This window comes from Molothrus ater, chromosome 1 (assembly GCF_012460135.2).
Source record: "Molothrus ater isolate BHLD 08-10-18 breed brown headed cowbird chromosome 1, BPBGC_Mater_1.1, whole genome shotgun sequence".
NCBI lineage: Eukaryota > Metazoa > Chordata > Aves > Passeriformes > Icteridae > Molothrus > Molothrus ater.
Genome location: NC_050478.2, coordinates 97,492,288 through 97,514,480, shown reverse-complemented (window position 1 = coordinate 97,514,480; position 22,193 = coordinate 97,492,288). Strand labels below are relative to the sequence as shown.

Sequence of the window (22,193 nt, the reverse complement as noted above, 5' to 3'; positions counted from 1 at the left end):
ATGAGCTGAACAGACCTTGCCACTAGATCACTACCACTCCAAGTGGCAGTTCTGTCTTTTTTCCCTTAATTTCCTTCCTCCTAAATATCTCATCTCCCTCCCCTACTTCTCTGCACATCTGTGCTGGTACTCAGCAGAGTAGAAGGGAAAACGTTGTTGAATCAGCAAAATAACTTCCCTACTTGCTCAGACCAAAAACCAGACACTTTACTGACAGATAAACAGGATGGAAGAGCTCAGCAGACAGACATAAGAGCCTGCACAGGAGAAGCAATTAAGCAAGTGAGGAAGGTCTCACTTTTGGCAATTATAAAGCACTGGCTCAATCAAATCACATAATTTTAATGGAGAGACAGTTGTTTTTAAAGCAGGTGTTAATCTACAGACATTCTACAGAAATACAGACCTTGTGCTTTTGGGTCCCTATGAAGCTCCTATAATCTTTAGGGATCATGAACACATGCTTAATAATGTTGTGATCCCCGAGAAATGGATTTGGAAAACTTACAGACTGACTCCTGGTTTTTGTTTCTTTCAGATCTCCAAAGGCCAGAGGAGAAGTAGAGAACTACAAAAGCCAAGCAACTCAACTCTCTAATTATGCATTTTTTTGAAAAGGATCATAGTAAGGGCAACTGTCAAGCATCTTGTTAAACCACTTATATATTTCAAAATATACCATGTACATATCAAGTGCAGACAGCATCTTCCATGCATTCTATGCTTCTCTGCTGAGGTGCGTTTCTATGCACGTCATAAAAATACATCAAGAAAGAAAGCCTCACAACTCTAACAGTAATTTAACAAAGTAGACCTAAAAGATAAGCTTTTTCAATCAGCATTATCAGTAAGCCAAACATCTAACATTAAATTATATATTTATACCATTTAATTTAACAATTAATTGATACTACAGCCCAGGCTGAATTCTGATGACAGTGGTTTTTTTTTTTTAAGTCATGAAAGCCAAGAACTTTCTGTAAGATTATTATCAATTAAATACATTTGGTAACAAATACAACCAAAGAAAGAAAGTTCAAATAAGAATTTACTTACTCCATTAGTAAACTATTAATGTAATCATTTCCATCCATATGGCCAAACTGGAAATCCCTGAAAGAGAAGCAGTTAAAAATAAAATGATGAAAAAGAAAACACAATAGTGGGTTTCAGTAAAAGTTCTCCATTAATATTTTTCCTATAACTGAAAATGAGAGCACACACTTAGAAATGTAATTCAAAAGAAGTGATGATCTGGAACACAACATTATGAAACACAGTCAGTTAATGAAATGGTTTAAATATCAGTATAAAAATATAAAAGCACACACTGTAACGTTTTTCACTTAGGAAAAAAAAAAAGTGACTGCTGTGTTAGAAAGATTAATGCAGAAGAAGCATTAAAACATCAGAGTCCCATGTGTGTCTACCTGTGAAAGTGATCCCGATAATCTCTGGCAACTTCCTGAATAATAGACTTTAATCTGAAAGGAAAAAAATTGGCATGAATATCCAGGATAAACTCCTTCTAAATACAAATAATAAACATTGAGATTTCCCCAGTAAGCAGCAATTCGTACCTCATCAGCAACAAGGACTATCAAAAAATACCTTGTTCATCTTGCTTAGTTCCTAAAGGTTGAAAATAGCATACACAGTATTTGAACAGTATTTTTTGAGTCTGTATATGCAACCAGAATGGGACGAGGGAAGGTCTTGTTCCTCTCAGCCTCTTTGGCAAACTCCAACCCCAGCAAAAACATCCCTTGTTTAAAGTTCCACAGACAACTAATATATAAGCATCACTAGCTTAATTTTCAATTTGAGTGAACTGAAGCACAGTCATTTGTTTAAACTCACTGAGTTCATCTCAAAGTCATCAGAACTCAAGCACTTTTGTCTTTGTTTAAAAGGTGACACAATAGCTTTTAAAAGCTATGAGATCATCATTTGCTCCTGTGATCCCATTAACAAATGGCAGAAGGGTGATACAGGAACTCCCACCATCTCAGTGAACTCACATGCGCTTCAACCAAGCCATAAATTAAGTAAAATTAGTACACTAAGTCAGAACATTTACAAGTTTAACCCACTCATTTAACCCATATTTCTCAATATTTAAGCAACTTCCAAACTTCCCTATGTCATACCAGCACATCTCTCCCATAGTGTCACCAATACTTAATTCTGTACCTGGTATGTTCCACTGAAGAGTTTTTATCATCAATGACTGCGATAGCCACAAGTTTTCCTAAAATAAGAAATAAAATTCTTGAAACCATTTAAAAAGAAACACACATTCTCCAATGGGAAATACGTCAACTTAGAAGATCAGGTACTTTGCAGGGACAGGAATTAGTTTTTAAGTATAAACAAGAATCACAGCCAAAGAGCCTCTTCAAGCTGACCAAGCTGTGGTCTTAAAGCTACTGAAAATAAATAAATTAAGATGGAGCTCAATGCTACACCACTGGCATTGCATGAAAATGCAATATAGAAAGAAGTTCCATAGAAAGAAGTTAAAAGGGAGAAAATGCAGATAAAAAATTATTTCCTACTCAAGCTGCATGTTTGCATACACCTAAATATGAGGCTATGGAGATCTGTATTATACAGCAGCAATTACAAACTGATTGTAAGTGATTAAATCACTACTGTATGGATTTAATAACAATTATTTTTCATACTGTTGTGAGCATTAAGGGGAAAAAAATTGGAAAACGTACTGGCAGAGCCCAAAATTCATGACATCAGAAACACAATTTAGTTCACAGACCTCTGTCAGATGAGCTTAAAGGTCAACACCAGAATATACCAATCTCTTCAAGATTTACTTTGTGAAGTTTTTCTGATTAAAAGAAAAAAAAACCTCCAAACCCAAAGAGTAGTATGGTAAATCAGATAAAAGTATGTTTAAAAAGCTGGCCAAGGTTTCTCCAGATCAAGCCCTTGCAGTTAGGAAAGCAGAACTGTTAACAGTGCAGTCAGTCATCAACCAGATTAACCCAAGGCTCCAGAGGGCTGATTTTTCAGTTCTCTCCAGATGCCACAATTCACTCAAAACCCTCCCCATCAAGACAATCAATTGCTCAGTTCCTACCATGCCACAGGAAGCATTCCCCTCAAAAATAAAAAGTCACTCTTGTTCAAGTAATACTGAAAGGTTTTAAGGGAAGACTTATGATTCACTCCCGTAATTCCTTGTGAAATAGTAGCTTCTCCCCATTTCACTTCTTCCATACATCAATTCTCAATTTCTTTCCATTTCTTTCCACCCTAAGACGTTACCTAATAAATACACCAGGAGACAACTAATGGCCTTTAGACTGCAAAAGAAATTCCAGGTACTATGTATTAATACATAAAGCTCTTTAAAGTAAATGATGGCTTCTCCAGTGTATTAATAAAGTTTTGGGGTTTTGTTTTTGAGGAATTGTTAGTCAAAAATGTAACAGGAAGAAATAACTTATATTTAAACAACTCGCAACAGCATTTCTGTAAATAACCATTCAAAATGTAGGTGTAACAATATTAGCTTTATAAACATGTAAGAACATAGATGCTTCATACTCTTTAAAACCTAAAAGAACTCAGTATTGATTGAATCCAAGTATTTTGAAATAGAATATAGGTGTTAAGATGTCCTGGCCTGGAAAAATCAACACTTACAGTATTTCTACTGGTACCTCAGTGTATATACACCTTAAGAACAGTACAAGTCGTGTGCCTTTGCCAGAGGTCACCTGGCTGCAAAATTTTCATTTGGCCTGCAGAACTTTTGCTAAAGGAAAGTTGAAGTTTTCTGGGACAAGTGCACTTCAATACATGCTCCTCTCCCTTTCTTGCCACATCTATTTCAAAGATATCTAAATCCACTAGAAACAAGATATTTGGACAATCCATATTTGATACTTCTAAATCTAGTTTTAAAATTCCCTGTATTCCAAGAGGTAATATGAAACTTAAGCAAAATGTAAGGTGCTCTTAAATTAAAAGTCCTACTAATTTTTGTGATTATCACAGGATTAGACACACTAACTTTTATGTTGTGAGGAATGGACTAGTGTAGACTGTGTGTGAAACCTCTAGTCACAGGTCAGTCCAACATCAACAAAATACTGCCACTATCAGCTCTACTCTGATATTGATCAATTTCTAAAGTTTAAAAACATGTTCTTAATACACTTTTGACTTTTCTTACTGTTTAGTACATAGTGTCAAATGGTTTAGCAGCAGCAGCAGCATCTCACCTGTATCTCCAAGTTCATACAGTGTAAAGCCATCGACATGAAGGTAGCCTTGAAATCTTTCTCTGTTTATCCAGGATGACAAATCACCATCTTCATACTCTGACAAAAAAAAAAAAAAAGATTAAATTTTTTTAAGAAATGGGCCATCAGATTTACTATTTCAGTACTATTGAGGCAACCACTATTTTTTCTCCCTTTTTCCTTTTACCTTTGTTACATCAATTATCATACTTCTATGGGCATTTTAAGTTTTAAAACTTCTAAAGCTATTTTCAACCATTGAACAAAAAAGCATATTATAGAAAAGCATGAAAAGTTGATTTGATTATTTTATTTTCCAAATCAAGGATAAATGATACTATATTAGAAGCTAACTGTGACCCAGTGCAGAAAGTAACAGGTTCAAACCCTGCTTTTAAAGAGGTGTGTGTACATCACTTGTCAAGTTTCAAACAAAGTAGAGACACAAAAATACAGAAAGCAGTATTTGTGAGAGTCCTTAAATGAAACAAAAAGATCAAGAAAAAGCAGATGCATTAAACAGCACTGTGAATGTAAATGAACAAATAATCATGTATGACTGACAATCCACTGAAGGCTAGCTTAAGATCCTAGATGTGTTAACCTATTAAGAATTAAATTCTAATATATACCATCAAACAGATCTAAACCACAAGTAAAAAAGTAGAACGTATATAATATATGCTGCATTTTATGCAAACAAATGCACAATAAATAAATTGCCTTAAATCCTATTGTAGACCTAAGTATCAATAATTTCAGGTTAACAATTATCTGCCGCAAGGTAGCAGCAAGCAATTCTAAGCATAATGCATCCCATGGATCTGCATCCATTTCCCCTACTATGGAGAAGGAAAAAACCCAAAACAAAACCAGACAAAGGTCAGAGCACTGAGTGCATTTTGCTGTAACTTTTTCCTTATAGAGAGCTCTTCATATTTCTGCCAGTCGTAACAGTTGCACATAAAACTTTATTCAGTCTCAAACTGCATCTTCATGATTTGTTTGACTTCCAATATTGTTTCTGGTATATCATGTAGAAGTAAAGTTTTTACAAAGTAAATTAAAAGCCTGAATTATTACAGTTTTTGCAATTGTTTTAGAAGGTGTGGAAAAAGAAAGCAGGCCACACAGCAAAAGAAGTGTTTCTCTGACAAGCTTTCCTTCTCCCAAATTCCTAAAAGAGATCAAAAAAATTAAATGCAAATCACGGAGGCTGTAGAGTGAATTTTTATCTGGAGGCAACAAACTGAAAAGGAAGACAAGTACATCCATTCTACAAGGTCACAAAGAATACTACTTATCCTATGAAATTAAACCTGCAGAATGATCTGAGTGATACATTTCCAACTTAAAGTGAAAACTTGCATTTGAAACAATCTGAATCAAGAGGAGATGCTTTTGAAAGTAAGGGGTGTGCTTACAAGCCCAGGCTATGCAATGTAACTATGAGGATGTGCTTCTAACATGTCTTATGGTACAGTCTGAGCACAATATAATACTTCTATATGGATATGCACACATATATACAGATACACACTTTTACAGCAGTGGCAGGTGCACTGGCCTTATGTACTGCATATATACACCGTAGAAATAGCAGTGCTATAAAATACTGCTAGTTTCAGGTGGCCTTTCTACAGCTTACACACTGAACAAACCAGGAAAAGTAGTCTATGTATATGATGAATTTGTACAGTGAGGGAAGCAGTAACTTTTCTAAGTATGTTAATGCAGGCAAAACTGTAATATTGGAAGCTACATCTTACTGCAAACATAAAGCAAACATCACCATTTCAACTTCAGTATTGCTTGCATTGCAAAATGCAAAATTCCTTGCAATGCAAAATTCCTTGCATTTTGTTGTGGAAGAACTAGTAATTTTTTTTTTCTTTTCCTTCATGAAAGAGCTGCTATTTATCCTAAAACTGGGCAATTTCCAAGCATCCCTACATATGCTTCAAAAAAATCCCAACTCCTCCAGTTTCTCCATATATGCTTTAAATATCTTGTCTTAAGGTAATGTCCACTTTTACTTACCATCATAAACAAAGTAAGTTCCATCTTTGAAGACCATCACAGCAGGTAATTCAGGCAATGTCACATACTGAAAGAGTCAGTTTTTAATTAATCCATGGAAGATTAAAAGATTTTTAAACAAAACAAAAACAAAACATCTGAAAACATGTAAATGTAGTTCATGGGGAATATCTCTAAGTATACCTAAATATTTTCTGTCTAAATGTACTAAGATAAATTTATCAGCTTTCTGTATATTAAAAATAATGCAACATAAATATATTTTTGAGAGGTGGATCTCACAAAGCATAAAAGAAATGTGGTTCTTACTGATATCTGCAGTAGCATGAACAACAGTTTATGGATTGGGCATGGACTCTAGATAGGAAATTGTAACTTGAGGGTTTTATAAATCATGCTCTCAGTTCACAATTTGTGCTGTTGTCAGCACACCTGTCATACTGCTGCTTCTACTAAATGGACCCTCAATTTGCAGACTAAAATAGTTCCACCAGTAACATGTGCCACTAAATCTGGGCTATTTCCTGTGCTTCAGACTGACGGGAATATAAAGAAAAAAGCTTCAGCACACAGGGCTGCAAACAGACCTCATTTAGACAAATAACAGAAGCCTGTGTTACCATGCTAACATGGCATTTAAGATGGCCAGCAACATACTAAAAAACAAGCTGTAGAACCTTTCTTCTTAGAACTCAAAATAATTTTATTCAGCTCATGTTTTTAGTGAACTGCCATAGAAAAAATACTGTATCTACTTCTTACAGCTTGCTAGCATTCTAAGCTAAAATATTAACAGCATCTGTGGTTAAGAAAGAACTACATCATAAGCTTAATTTTGATCATGTAATCTGAATCATCTGATTTACTGATGTTTTGGAAAGGTAAAGGACAGCATAATTTCCAAATGACATGTCTTCTGTCATTCTGCATGAACTTTCTTTTACGTTAAGGAAGTTAAAAGCAGTAATTTATAATATAATAGCTGATATGAACAATCAAGAAGGTAGTCCCAGATGATGCTTTGTTCTCTCACTTGCCCAAAACCTAATTTAACATTGTTGAAGGACAAATCAATTTGTGCACAGCTTAAAGCTTGAGAAAGATGCCTTAAGCTTGGAACAATATTCCCTAAGGTGATGAAACAAAGCCTAACAGTGATCACCGTGATGCAAAGGCTCATTACAACTCACAACTAAAAATTTCTGAACATTTTTGCTTCTCTCCATAGAATACTGAACACCATCACTACTTCAGCTTAAAGGACACTGATGGGAAATTACCCTCTGTGGGAAAAAAAGCTCACTGCTTACATCAGTGTGATCACAGAACCTCAAAGACTTCCAGCCTTTTTTACTCTTTCCACTGCAAACTGAACAGATACCCTTCTTGCTCAGCTGGAGCTGAACTGCAAATAGCAATATTTAAATTAAGGTAGCTTTTGATACAAGGCTTCTGGAGAACTAACAATATACTATTTGTAATGAGGCCAGTTCTACTTATGGTGTTGTAAAATGCAGCTGCCTAAAAAAAAACCCCACGAAACAACAAACCAAATTATGCCCCATTAATCACCAACTAACTTCAAAGTCACATGTTAGTAGGCATGGGGCAGACTTAGGTCTCACTTGGAGATAACAATAAATGAAAAAGCCTTTTAATTTTGCTTCAATAAGTAAGCAACAATGGTTAGACTTACTACAGTAAAATCAATTTTTTACACCCTTGTGGTGAACTGTAAACAATTTCCTTATCACAGAAGCCTTAAAAAAAGCCACAAGAGAATTCTGCAGCCAGTGGACTGGATTGGCTGATGCCTGGGGCAGATTAATGTGTTGATCAGCTGCACTGTACAAGATGAAAATAACTTACCTTTTCACTTACTTCTGATAACTAAGGAAACAGCAGTAATTCATGCTACAAACCACCTAATTAGCTGTAAAAGTGTTTGGTGAAAAGACTGTTGGGAGCAACAAGAGTTTTGCACTGGCTAAAAATCCAAGTATCTACTTTCTTGAGCAAGTTCTGTGGCCCACACTGTGAGTTCTGCTCATCCTCTGATTAATTTTATTAATATGACTGAACAAGTATTTTGGCCAAAACAAAGCAATGACAGACTGGAATTTGGGTTGTATTCTTTTCCCATATAGAGTCAAACATTACATGTTTCAGTGTATTTACTTAGGTATCTACCAAAGTAAACATACTGTAAGAAGCCACCTCTGTGCCATCAAAACAGCAAAATTACTTAGAGGAGGAGAAAAATGCCATTTCTGGGGAAGCAGTAGGAATGGAAACAGCTTACCTCAGGCAGCACATCTTCTGAGGCAGAAAAAAAGTATGTATAAACTATTAGTTCTGAAGCAACCTCAATGTATTTTTCCTGAAAAAATACAAACAATGTCTTTTTAATTTCTGAACTTTTAGTATGTGTCAAACAAAAGCTTTGTCACACACCTTATCTTCAAAGAGCAATTTGAAAACATGTTTATGGCGTAAGATTGTAAAAGCACTTTAATAAATGTAAAAAAACCCAAGAATTTGTTACAACCATGCACTTCAGTCTTTTGAAAGATTTTTAAAATTACTCCCTAAATAGCCAAAAGAAGTCATTTTATTTAATCAAGCTTCAAACCTTTAATGGAGATTCACCACCAACATACACAAAAAGTACACGATGTCTCTTTTGCACATGCTCAAACATATGCTGGCTAGGAAGTGGCCTGATGAGAGGTCTGGAAAGAGAAACAAAGACATAGAAAAATCTCAGTTTGTGCAACCTGCAACACCCAAACAAATAAAAATTCACAAGAAAATGTGAAGTGTCATACAGTTTTTGGTGCTGTTTTTCAAAAAAATAAATTCCCAAATGCAAAATTAATTTAGTTTTTCATGTTATTATTCTATTTTATACTAGAAGAAAAAAAGAACATTCCCACCCCCCACCAAATAACATGTCATGTTCATCAGAGAGCATGTTTAAATATGAAATTCAAATCTTACTACAAAATGCTACTACAATGTAAACATGCATGCCTTTTACTGGTGAAAGAATCACAGATTGGGCTAGAGTGGAAGCGACCTTAAAGATCATCTGGTCCAACCCTGCCACCATGAGCAGGGACATCTTTCACCAGATCAGGTTCCTCAGAGCCCCACACAAACTGGCCTTGAACACTTCCAGAGATGGGGCATCCAAAACTTTACTGGGCAATTGGTTCCAGTGTCTCAACATCCTCACTGTAGAGAATTTCTTCCTAATACTTTTTCTAAACCTATTCTCTTTCTGTTTAAAACCATTTCCCCTTATCCTGTCAGTACAGACCTTGATAAAAACTCTTTGTCTTTCTTAGAAAATGCCCTTATACAGTGGAAGGCCACAGTAAAGTCTCCATCATTTGAGAGAGAAAATTCTGAATGTAAGCACAACATCCAGGAAATGTGGCCTTATAAATAAATAATCTTAAATTAGCACCAGTCTTCCATGCAGCCACACACATAGTACATACAGTTTTTTACTTCAGTATCTTGCTCTTTTTAAATAAGTCTTGGCCTACCTCAAAGTCCCACATAAGTTTGAAGTCAGCAGAACCAGTCTCTGAGAAGAGTATACTTACCCTGCCACTCTATTAGCAAATTCAATTATATCATCTTTGGTTCTAGGTCCTCTGTAGTTGTATGCCAAGTCACCTTTCAAGCTGGATAAATAGAAAGACAAAAAAAGAACAGAAAAGCAATCATCTAAACGACATGCATACATATAAGGTTTCTCAACCTTCACATCTTTACTACAGTCACCTTTCAGCAAGTGATAAGCCAAAGAAGTGGTCAGTAAAATATAAAACTCAATAATGCAATACAATGGAATTATAGAATAAAAGCTTATTTACACAGTATCTGATTTACTGACTTGTTAAATACTTAAAATCCTTCTACAATTCTTTCTTCTAGTGCACAGTGCTCATTTACTTTGTAAGTGATAATTTAGAACACTTGTTTATGACCATATTAAAAAGCCTCCCTAAAATGATGAAACACCCCACACGCCAACCAAACTCAACTCACTCAACATTTATACTACTCAGGGATTAGTCCTTATGAAAGGAAATCATATAAACTTCTTTAATGCTTTTTATAATTAAAATGTATCAAATAATCTGCAAAACCTTTCAAATTTACGTATTATGTTTCAGTGAAGTGTTGGTCAGCTTACGGTATTCTGTTGAAAGGGGGTGTTGCATGCTTGTATTAGCAAAGTATTCAAGTAAGTTTTACTAATTCTGACAGGCTTTCTTTGAATCCATACAGATTCAGGAAATTCAGAGGAATTTTCAATTTCTCATGGCATGAAAACTTTCATCCTTTAAGATTATCAAACTGAACATCTCTGCTTCCTATTCTGAGAAAAACTAACTTGACAAGATTTATTATCACATATTAGGAATACTGTTTGCCTAAAGAATAACCTGCTAAAATACCCAGTATGTCGACAGTAAAAAGTACACAGAAGCATTGAGTCTTTATTTAATGTGACATTGTACTGGACTATACATTAGTTTGAGAATTCTAAATGGACAGGGCTATTTTTAATTTTTTGTCATGAAATCATTGATAGAAATTCAATAGGAAGGATCGACTTACAGCTTAATTGTTGGATAGCCTCGCACTCCAAATTCAGATGCAATACCTGAAAGAAATGAGTTCATGCCAAAGTGACTTTTTTTTCTCTCCTACCTTAATCTTTAAACATGTTTTACTATTCAAGCCACATAAACAAATGAAAAAAATACCACTTAGCTCAATATGGATTACTTTACTTGCTTACAAAGAAAAGCTTGCTGTTATTAAGCTACATCATTAAATTTTGGACTTCTTTCAGAGGTGCTAAAGGTGCCAGGATAGCCTTCCAATTCATGTGCCACAACTCAAATGTCATGAGAATCTTCTGGACAGACATGCTTGGTCTGCTTTTACCAAAAGTAGCATGCATTGAATATGCACATAATATTGACAGAAAATATAAGAGGCAAAAAATAAGCATTGAGGATGAAGAACTGTAAATACTAATGCTTGAAAAAACAGAAGACAATTAACTAGTCAAATGCTAGAGTAATGGCTAATGGGAAGTGCAGAATCATACTGCAGTTATTAAAAAAAATGTTTTTAAATCATATTCCACACAAGTAAATGTCTACTATCATGAACCTTACCAGAAGCAGGCGCTTTCTAAGCAGATGCTTAGAAAGCACCTGCTGCTTACTGAAGTGATTAAAAGTAAGACAACTGCAGAACTTTTTCCCTCACCTGAGATCTTTTTAAAAACTTCTATCTTGCTTCCAGCAATTGGAGGAGTATAATTTGCAACTACCCTTCCACTTGTGAAAGTAGCAACAGCCACCTTAAACTATACTTTCCAGCAAATTCAGGTTTTTTTCCCAAAATTAAACTACACAGTCTCAAAAAAGGATTAAATAAGTCTAAGATTGTGGCAATACTTGTGCAACTCCCTGTTGAGTAACAATCTCTGCACTCAGAAAGTACCTAGAATCAATGCTTGTTACAAAACCATTCTGAAGCTACTAACAACGTGCCGTGGCAAACACATGTTGGACATCTGGTGTGCAAAGAGTTTAGAAATTGACCCTAAGGTTGTTCACCTGGATCAGGTGCAAGTACCTTATTGCACAGCACTACAAATAAAACTAGCAGCACACCTACAGGCATCTAATCAAATACAACTGTTCTAAGAAATACACATATGAGGATCAATTTTCTCTTACAGCTCTACTACACAGAACTACAATGCATTAAAATGTGTATTAGAACATTCAATCACAAGAGCTGTCAACAGTTTATTTCTCCTGGTACAGCTCTTGTGTGTGCTTTGGAGATCAAGAAGAGACAATTTTTAATACTTTTTCTAAACATTCCAGCCATAGGGATTACCAAAATTCTCTCATCTTCATGGAAATTACTTACTTATATCAACACCTCTACTTCTTGATATGAAGAATACAGTACAGGCAAACAGCAGCAATTGTGCCAGCCTTAGGTGTGATGTATTTCTACTCTGCTCACACACAGTGGACTCCTGAGGCTAAACGCCTTGAAAATTAAACTGATACCACAGCAGATGACTGCTCTGTTGATGCAAGAGCTGTATCCTCAATCCACAGAGCTACCAGAGGTAACATTTACTGGATGATTTATATGTACACCTGTGATCTCAGCTCTCTGACAACAAGCTTCTCAAAGTTCAGCTCTTTCAAACCACTTCATATTCTTATTATTAACACAAACCATGCAGTGCAAACCACTCGTGTTCCTTCCTAGTGACACATACACATTACAGCTGCATTTCCTTCTGATATTTTCAAGACTGAATTACTTTGATTTCAGAGAATCTTTAGATTGCAATGGTATTAAGCGGAGTTGAGTTTTTCATATTCAGATGTAAAATTTCCCCTTTCAAAATGAGAGTACAAAACTATTTTAAAAGATTTATCAGACACTATGAAACCAGTAGCAAATCTAAGAAGAAAATCTTTTCCAGGACACAAAGGAACCCTTGCAGCTTTTAGTGATTTTTATATAAGTAAAAGTTAATTATATAACAAAAACATAGCACCAATTCTGTCCTAGGTATAAAGCACAAGATTTCAGTAACAGGATGAAGAATACAAATATTTCAGGATAATACTTTATACAATTTATATGATTTAGAATTTTATATACATGACTGGAAAGTCAGAGAACCATGAAATGTATTCCCAATTTTGAAGTTACCTGGTTGCATGAACTTGAAACTTCTAATTCTCCAGACTTACCTTTCGATAGAAAATAAGTATCTTTAAGATGAAACATATTTATTTGGTTTTATAGAAAAAGATATATGTAATAAATTGGTCTTTGAGACAAAGTCATTTTAATCTCAGAAGACCAAACTCTCCTCTATCTAAGCACAGGAAAAACTGGAATACCACTGAGAAAAGTATTCTGCATAACATTTTAGGCAAATACAACAAAACTGAATAACCAGACTTAATGGATAATAATTAAAAACACCACATGTATTTACAAAATTTTATTACACGTAGATCTCACTTGGGCCCCACTCCTCCCTACACCTACTCTTTTAAATATCCTCCAGGTTCACCACAGATTTAAGCAAATTGACAATAAAGAAGCACACAAACACAAAGGAAGTACTGTTAAACATTCAACAATCCTCTCACGTCTACCCAAACCACTTCTCTGAGTAAGGAAGGTTTGGGATTTTCTCTGAAAAGGTTGATACATATGAAAGACATCAGCAAACAAAGAAGCCCTGAAAGCACTGAATCTGGTTCTTTGAGAAGACATTTACAGAGAAACATGGGAAGAAGTCAACTGAGCAGTGATCACTGATGCAATGAATTCAGTTATTTCAGCAGGCTTTGTGAAACAGGTTCAGGACCGATTACCTGAAATGAGTAAGAGCAAGAGCACGGGCACTCCTCCAGCAGTAATAGAAGGAACCTAAAACTGGATGCTCTCCAGAGACACACCACATAAAAATGCTTATATAACAGTACTCTAAGAGGCATATCAAAAGCAGATCTTTGAGAAGCTTTTACTTTCCGTCTGTCAGGTAGAATTCCCTACTCAAGCAGAAACAAATGTGATAAAAAGCACATACTACAGAAAGTTATCACTTTTAGAAAGAAAAATAATTAGGAATTTTTTTTACAATTACTGTTTGTGCTATATTTGTGCTATGACACAGAAGAACAACTACAAGAAAAAAAAATAGTTTCAAAACAGAGGCTGTGATGAAATTAGCCCTAAACAAACCATACTTACTAGAAAAGGAAGTTGCATCCATTTTCCCAACTTTTACTGGAGAGCCCATGTTTCTCATTTCTATGCCCACTTCATTCCACACAGGCTCCAGTTTCTTACAATGGCCACACCAAGGTGCATAAAACTGAGAAGCAAATACATTTCACAAAAAAAAAAAAAAAATTAGTAGAAATTCATTCTACAATTAGCCCTCAAATTATTAGCAAGATTTATTTTCCAGTCATTGTACTTCTTATGTCTTAACAAAATTGCAAGTTAGTTACAAGGTTAGCATGACAAGCAGCATTTATGATTTAGTCCTACTTTTAATATGAATGCACAAGTTTGAAAAGAATACATTAAATTGCTGCACTACTATATGATTTCTTATTTAGGAATAGACTGCATGGTAACATTTTTTTGAAAGTAAAAAGATCATATAAACAATCTAACCAGAAATATGAATTTGTCAACAGGCAGTAGATATCAATGTTTTGATATAACAAGATAAGGTCGCAATTATAAAAAAGTTAGATTTTGTTTTGCTATACACTGCTGATAACTCCAAAGTAGCTCATATCCCACTCAAAAATCACTAATCTGAGTAATACAATTTTGAGAATTACAGTACATATTTGGGTGAGAAAAGGAATGTTACCTCATTCACAAGCAAACTCAATCTTTTCAAAAACTCTCTGTCCCTGAAATAAGGGACACTGAATTATTCCAAATAATTTAGAAAAATAACAGGGGTCTCATATATTTGGTCCTTCAGTGCTAACAAAAGTCTAGAACACAAATCAGCTGATATATTTAATGAAAGGAACTATAAAATTTCTCAAAAGAAGTTATCACCTACTGAGTGTGTTAGGTAATCTGCTTTCCTTTTTAAAGGACTCAAAACATAGACTGAAGCCTATTCAGCAGTCTATTCAGCGTATTCCTGGTCACCCTGAACAGCAGACAGATTGCTTATCTATCCTGTCAGAATTACTGTCATGAAGCTTTTCTGCATCATGTACAAACAATTTTCCAAGCAATGAAACAGCCTGACTACAGAGTGTAGCACTGTGCATTCTGTCTTTTGAGTTCCACCAGCAGATCTTCTCGTTTTTCTTAGATACTCACATCTACAAGCCAAATATCATCTTTACGGTTCTCTTTAAACCTGGAAAGGGGACAAAATGAAAGCAGTAAGTTATGTATCTGAAAATAAAATAGTGAAATGCATGTGTAAAAAGAAAAAGTCTACAGTAATGTTAATATAAAGCTATAGATACAAGATTTCTGGTTTGTTTCTTTCTTTGAGGGTGGAGAAACAAAGGAGATGCTAATTTTTTAGTGCAATATTGCCCCTCTACCTGACACTACACACACAGCTGTGCCAATTAACTTTCTCTAACTATTTCCCAAGACAAAAAAAAAAAACAAAACAAACAACAAAACATAAAACCAGCAAGAAGAAATAAGAATACACACACCAAAACACACAGAAGATATTTGACTAGCATGTGGAATCTAGGGGGAAAAAGTATTTTTCAGTTGTCTTAGTTATATTAGATATATTTGTTGTTGTATTTTTATATATCAACTAATAGAGACCCTTCAAGCATTGGTTTAAACTGTTAATCTTAGCTTTACTAAACATAAACTAGCTAAATTATCTTTAATATTAATTTGCAAAGCAATTTTAGTTCAATTTCCTTTAACATTCTTCTACAGAAGTGTCAGTTTATAGTTCTATTAAAGTTGCACACAACCAAGAAACCAAGTTAATGGAATAAAAATGATCAAGCCATTGATAAAACCCAGAGAAAAAAGGTACTACTGAATTTTCTTAATGCTAGACAAATGGCATTTAAATCAACTGACTGGTTTTATTAACTGTAAATCTGTCACTGAATTCTAAAATCTCTAATACAAAACTAAGCTTGATAAATCAAAGTTCTTTGGTATCTCCCAAAATGCTGCTTACACATTTCACTGTTGTCACTATGAGATCAGGTGAATTACTGCGTTAGTTAACTAGCTCTGTGTAGAGAATTAAATTAGCTAGAACTTTAGCCTAAGGTTTATTTTTGTACAAGACAGACTTTGTAAGTGACTAGGACTGGGACTAAAGTCACACTATAGCATATATGATACAACATTTCTACTGCACCACTCTTCTTGCAAAATGAGATGTTTACATATAATTATGCATAACGTGGACCTATGATCCAATTAATACAAGTTATAGCCCAGCTTGTCAGTTCCCAATATGCAGCATGCCTATAAATGGCCCATAAGCAGTAGGCAGAATTTATTATATTTCATTTAAAGATGAATCTGTAATAGTCCATAATGGTCTTGAAGAAATACTAATGCTGATATTGGCTTACTGTTTGACAGAAATAATTCAGAAATCATGGATACAATCTAATTACAGTGTTGAGTGTTTGAAACTCACAATTGCAGCATTTCACTGGTAAATTCCAGCCTATTTTATTGATGGCATACCAAGGCTGCAACGCCTGTACAGCAGCAGGAAAGGTATTTGCAGAGACTATGCTATGGACCTGCTAAAGGAAAGCAGCATTTTTAAGTCACAAAATTGCTTAGTTGACAACCTCACTAAAAATTTACTTCACCACCCTAAGCACTATAGAGCTAATGAAAGAACCACTAAGAGGCCAGCATCTCCTGAGAACTCTAACAGAGCTACAGCTAACTTCCAATTACAATGCCAAATAATTGGCTATGATGCAAGAGGTAGAAAGCAGTTACTGAATCATAAGACCCTAGGCTGTGCTTCAATTTAGCATATCACTTTTTCTTTGTATAAGAAGAATTTATAACTATATGTTCTCCTTCCTCTGCAACAGTACAACTGTTATGGCAAATTGTAAAGAGCAATAAAGTACTGAGAAAGGTAGACTGCAACCTTGCCAGCACACAGAAAGAAAGAAAGAATTAAACATCTGGAGGCTGAGCTTTCCAACAGAACTTAATACTTTTGACTTAAGATTGTATAAAAAATACTGTCATTTTTATAATAATAAATTTCAATGTACTTCTTACCTACAAGCACCTATTTAATCAACTTCCACAGAAACTAAAATCTGAAGTGCAACAAAACTCTATCAAAACTCACTCTAATTTTGCTAACTTCAATGATTAAATTACCAGACAATATTAAGCAAGTTCACTTTCACACTGCTGAAGAAAACCAGAAATCTCTCTACAAATGAGCAGTGAAGCATTTTCTGAAGATGCTGTTTCTAGGCCCTATAAATATGCTTTCCAGGCACAAAATTTCAGTGTCTCTTCTAACTGTTCTGTGGAAGCCTCTGTCAGCTGACAGAAACACAATCACACTGATGGGAAGATGGCATAAATGTTGCACATCCTTGAATCAAAATTATTTGTCTCAAACCCATATATCTTCCCAGCTACATGATCATGATCCAATGTTCTCTCAGCCCCCACTTAAACCAAGCACTGCATTTAATCATGAACAATTAAAAGAAGCCAGCATGAAGCAAAACTAAACACCAAGGTCACAATTCCAAGGGCCTTAAAACAACCCAGCTACTGCACCTCTTCCTTGCTTCCCCCTTGCACCATTTCTGATGCTTCTGATCATGGTTTGAGCCACCCCACAGACAAAAAACTTCCTTTTTAAGCCAGGTTACTTATCTGCTTCATTATGCCACTAGAACAAGTCCACACCCATCACAGTATGCCTACTGACCTGAGGCAGCAGATCTGCTATCAGAGCAGCACAAGCCAAGAGGAACCACAGCTCATTTTATGCATCCCTCCTGCAGCCCAGCTGGGCACTTCTGTCAGCTCTGCTCTGCTCCTTGTTTTCCTATATCCTGTAAGCTTAGAAATGGGACCTGCACTTTGTACTAGTCCCCACTGTTCACAACTACTAAAATCCCAAGAGAACACAGAGCTTTCGGCAACAGCAGAACATCCATAATGTTTAGGCATCTATAAAATGGAAAACTTGAAACTTCCCCAGTTACTGCTCTCTGGTTTGGAGCAAAATTAAACTAAAATTTAAATTGTTTAAAATAAATTTTAATTTCAAGTAAATTTAAATTGTTTTTCTGACCTCTCTCCCCACTTGCCAACTAGCTACAAAAAATTCAAAAAATCCCTCACAAAACCTGTCTGAACAATTCTTCAATTCTTATTCTCAATTGCAAATACATGCATCTGTATAGTTCTGTAATTGAAAAATTCAAGTGTTCTAAAATACGATTTCCTTTTATCAGTTACTTAAAAAAGTTATGTGACAACAGAATCATGATTTTTCATTCCAGAACGGCAGATATATTTAAATACACACGTGTGGAAACATGATGTAGGAGCACAGATAGGCTAAGCGAATGCATCTTCAGTCTGTAATATATGGGCATGTTTTAAAAACAAGCTTTTAAAATCAAGTCCACACGGTTCCCATGGTTCAGCTGTTTTTTCACAACACCAGAGACACTGCTGTGTCTCTCCTGAGAACTCCCTCCATATGTTCCCATCCCCTCACCCATAAAATCACTGTACCTCACCTGATCTTATGATTAAGAAACAATATTGTAAAAATGTAAGTGGTTTCCTGACACTTTGGCTCTTTGATGCAATTTATTGTGGATAGAACCCTCATGAAAACATCACCTTTAACTGGCTGAATTTAGTCCAAAGCAGTCATCTAATGCCAACTTCTCCTCCCTACCAGTCATACCTTCTCTTTCAATTCCAATAATCATGCTGCACTCTGTAGCACTTGATATCAACCTGACAATCTGACCAAAAAAAAACATTTGGGTAATTTTCATGGGAAATAGCAACTGTGTAGCTACCAAACTGCTACAGCAAACCAGTACACCAACAGCGACACTACACAACCAAGTTCATGGCAGGACCAGCCACTTCAATTCCTGCACAGTCTTGGGACTAATTCTGTTATAAAGGCACATTTTTACACAAATATTACTGGGGCTTCAAGCAGCCATGAACTAGTCCTGCAGCCTTTTTCTCTCTTCCATTTCTGGCCACGCATGAATGCACTTAAGACTCATTTTCCCAACCTCTCATGGCAGCCACGCTGCAAACTCTAATGAATAACTTGGTTAAATGCAATCAGCTTTTACTTGGGGCAAGCACCAACACATCAATGTATTTGCCCTACCAGAAAGAAAGAACAAGCAAGGAAGCCCAAGAACATTTCTGGCAACACCACCACAGTAACAGCTTTAAAGAAGCTGAAAAATTAAAATGTTCCTCAGCTTCATTAATTGAACCTCCTCAGCTTCATTAATTGAACCTCCTCAATAGGTGAGACGGAGGAGAGACCTCATGGGAGTCTACAACTTCCTCAAGAGAGGAAGCAGAGGTGCAGTAACTGATCTCTCTGGTGGCCAGTGGCATGACCCCAGAGAACAGCATGAAGCTGTGCTGGTGAGGTCTGGGTTGGATATCACGAAAATGTTCTACACCCAGCCAGGTGCTTAGGCTCTGAAACAGGCTCCCCAGGGAAATGGTCACAGCACCAAGAGCTCAAGAAGGGTTTGGACAACATTCTCAGGCACACAGTGTGACTTTCTGGGAGTCCTGTGCAGGAACAGGAATTGTACTTCAGTGATCCTTTTGGGTCCCTTCCAACAGAGAATATTCTATGATATTTCAGGCCACAACCTTTCTGTCCTTCCTGCTACAAAAATCACAATCTTTTCCAGTATAGCTTTCTCTACGAGAACACTACGCACGAAGTCGGGGGTCATGTTCCCCACAAGAAGACATCTTGGCAATTAGGCAAGACACCCCAATACTTACGACTCATCTAGATCCTCCACAAAACCCGCACCTGACGCCACCACATGTGCAACCACTGCGAGGGGAAGGAAAAGCGTTCCGTGAGTGATGCTCGAACCAACCCGGGACGCTCACCCACGCCAGCTGACAGCCTCCCTTCCCTCCTGGCCCCTCACGCCCCCAGCGCTTCCCTACACTCCTGCTTGCCCCAGCGCGGCCCGCCTCCCAGCCCCGCTGCTCTTCCCCGCTGTGCCCTGCAGCCCAGCCCGGCGGAGCCGGCACCGCCCGCCCGTCACCTGCCGCCCAGAGGAGGCAGCGCGGCCGCCCGCCCGGCGCCGCTGCCATGTTGACAGAGCCGCGGCACGGCCGGAAGGGGAAGCGCCGACCTCTCGCCACGGCGCAGGCGCGGAGGGAGCCGCGGGCGGCGGGGCGGGTTCCGGGCGCAGCTCCGGGGTGTTCGCCCTGCCGAGGGGCGCCCGAGGAGGCGGCAGGGAGACAAGCGTGGCACCGCAGCACGGTGGAGGAACGCGGGGTGAATAGTGTCTTGTCATCTCCCCAGCGGGGAGACTCTCGTTCCGTTGAACCAGCGCTCTGTGTGAAAAACGCCAATCACTTGTTTTTAAAACTTTAAAAGTTTAATAGTAATAAAATGGTTAAAAAAATAGTAATACAATTAGAGTAATAATAATTTGGGCAAATTGAATTAGGACAATATGAGACAATAAATACAAAGAGTTACGGATGTCCGGGTACCTTTTTCTGGGCAGCACGAGCCCGAAAAAGGACACCCGTTAACAAAGGATTAACCCTTAAAAGCAATAGCCTGTTGTAATATTCATACACTTCATACAGATGCATAAATTCTATTCAAATACAGGATTCTGTCTGGTCGTCGTCAACTTCTTCCTCCGAATCGTAACAGCGCCTTCGAGGCGGGAAGAAGTTCGTTTCTTCTGATAAGAGGGCAATAAATTCTCTTTCTCTGAAAGATTTAGGTGTCCTGTGACTGCTATCTCGCTGCGGGTCCTTTCTTTAAAAAAAGTATCCTACATAGCATCGCTTCTATTTTAACATTTTTTATAACCTAAGACTATATTTAACACACTACTTAAGAGAATTCATACAGCATTACTTTCTAACACAACACATATAATATTCATTTTAATATTTGCGAAAAGCCAATCATAAATTACATGCATTTTTCACACTCTGCTTATTTGGAAGAGCAAATCCTCGCCCTCCTTCCAGCAGGAACACATGTGCCACCTGTCATGTTGCTGGGTCGCTGCCCTGGGTAGAGCTCACCCCCTGCCTTGCTGCTGTTAGAAATGATCAATCGAAAAGCCAAATTATCAAAAATGCGAAAAGATTTTATTTATCTTTTTCCGCGACCAAAATACGGCCCTCAAAACCACCACAGCCCAAAGAGCGTCGAGCCCGGGATCGGCGCTGGGTGAACACAGATCCGACCCCTATGGCATTGGACCTCCCTCTGTTCACGAGTGCCGCTTCCAGCGAGGCTATTTTATACAGTTTATTATGCCTGAGGCAGGGGTGCCCCGATTTCTTTGGTAACCCCGCATATGCATGAGAGTTTCTTTCACTCTGCTGGGCTGGACAATTGCTGTTTAGGTAAACAGGGTATTGTTCTCCTGATGCCTTCAGGAATTTGGACATTGCCGAAGTAGACATCTGTCCCTGGGCTGCTTGTGGTCAGAGACTCGTTTGGATTTTACAATCTTATAAAATACATTCTCTCTTTAAGCATGAATTATTTCATAACATCTATTACACTGCTGTGTCAGCAGCCTTCCTTCAGCAGTGAAACTTGGGCGTGAAACTTGCTCACTTTAATGTCGGCGTCATTCCCTCATTCGTTCAAACCTGTTAGTCTTTCCTATCTTCAGCTATGGGGGTTTTTTTCTGTCAATGCAGATCTGCAGGTCCTGGTAGGGCAAGTAGTACTTCTTGTTTAAAAACTTCAATTAAAACAGGTCTGGGATTGTTCAGCCTGGAAAAGACTAGGTTAGGGGAACCTTATTAATGTGTGTTAATACCTGAAAGGGGCTGCAAATAGACCAAAGCTGGGCTCTTGCCAGTGGTGCCCAGGGACAAAAGGGAAGGGCCATAAAGTGGAACACTGGTAATTCTCTCAGAATTTGAGAAAACACTTCTTCACTGTGAGGCTGACTTGAGTGTTGGCCACCAGTCTCCCACCTCAGAGATACTCATGATCCACCTGGACATGGTCCTGAACAACCATCT

General features: G+C 37.1%; 1 protein-coding gene across 1 annotated transcript in view; it reads right to left on the bottom strand.

Moving 5' to 3' along the window:
• Positions 1 to 21,605, bottom strand: part of TMX3 (thioredoxin related transmembrane protein 3) — a 30,569-nt gene extending 8,964 nt beyond the window's left edge. The window contains exons 1-14 of the mRNA XM_036405395.2: positions 21,321 to 21,605; positions 20,225 to 20,519; positions 19,950 to 20,004; positions 15,258 to 15,297; positions 14,151 to 14,274; positions 10,950 to 10,995; positions 9,926 to 10,006; positions 8,944 to 9,043; positions 8,614 to 8,691; positions 6,312 to 6,378; positions 4,251 to 4,349; positions 2,194 to 2,251; positions 1,431 to 1,484; positions 1,057 to 1,113 (exon numbers count right to left, since the gene is read on the bottom strand). Coding sequence (XP_036261288.2) covers positions 1,057 to 1,113; positions 1,431 to 1,484; positions 2,194 to 2,251; positions 4,251 to 4,349; positions 6,312 to 6,378; positions 8,614 to 8,691; positions 8,944 to 9,043; positions 9,926 to 10,006; positions 10,950 to 10,995; positions 14,151 to 14,274; positions 15,258 to 15,297; positions 19,950 to 20,004; positions 20,225 to 20,519; positions 21,321 to 21,605 — 1,439 coding nt within the window. The remainder of the gene's footprint in view (positions 1 to 1,056; positions 1,114 to 1,430; positions 1,485 to 2,193; positions 2,252 to 4,250; positions 4,350 to 6,311; positions 6,379 to 8,613; positions 8,692 to 8,943; positions 9,044 to 9,925; positions 10,007 to 10,949; positions 10,996 to 14,150; positions 14,275 to 15,257; positions 15,298 to 19,949; positions 20,005 to 20,224; positions 20,520 to 21,320) is intronic.
• Positions 21,606 to 22,193: the final 588 nt, after the last annotated feature.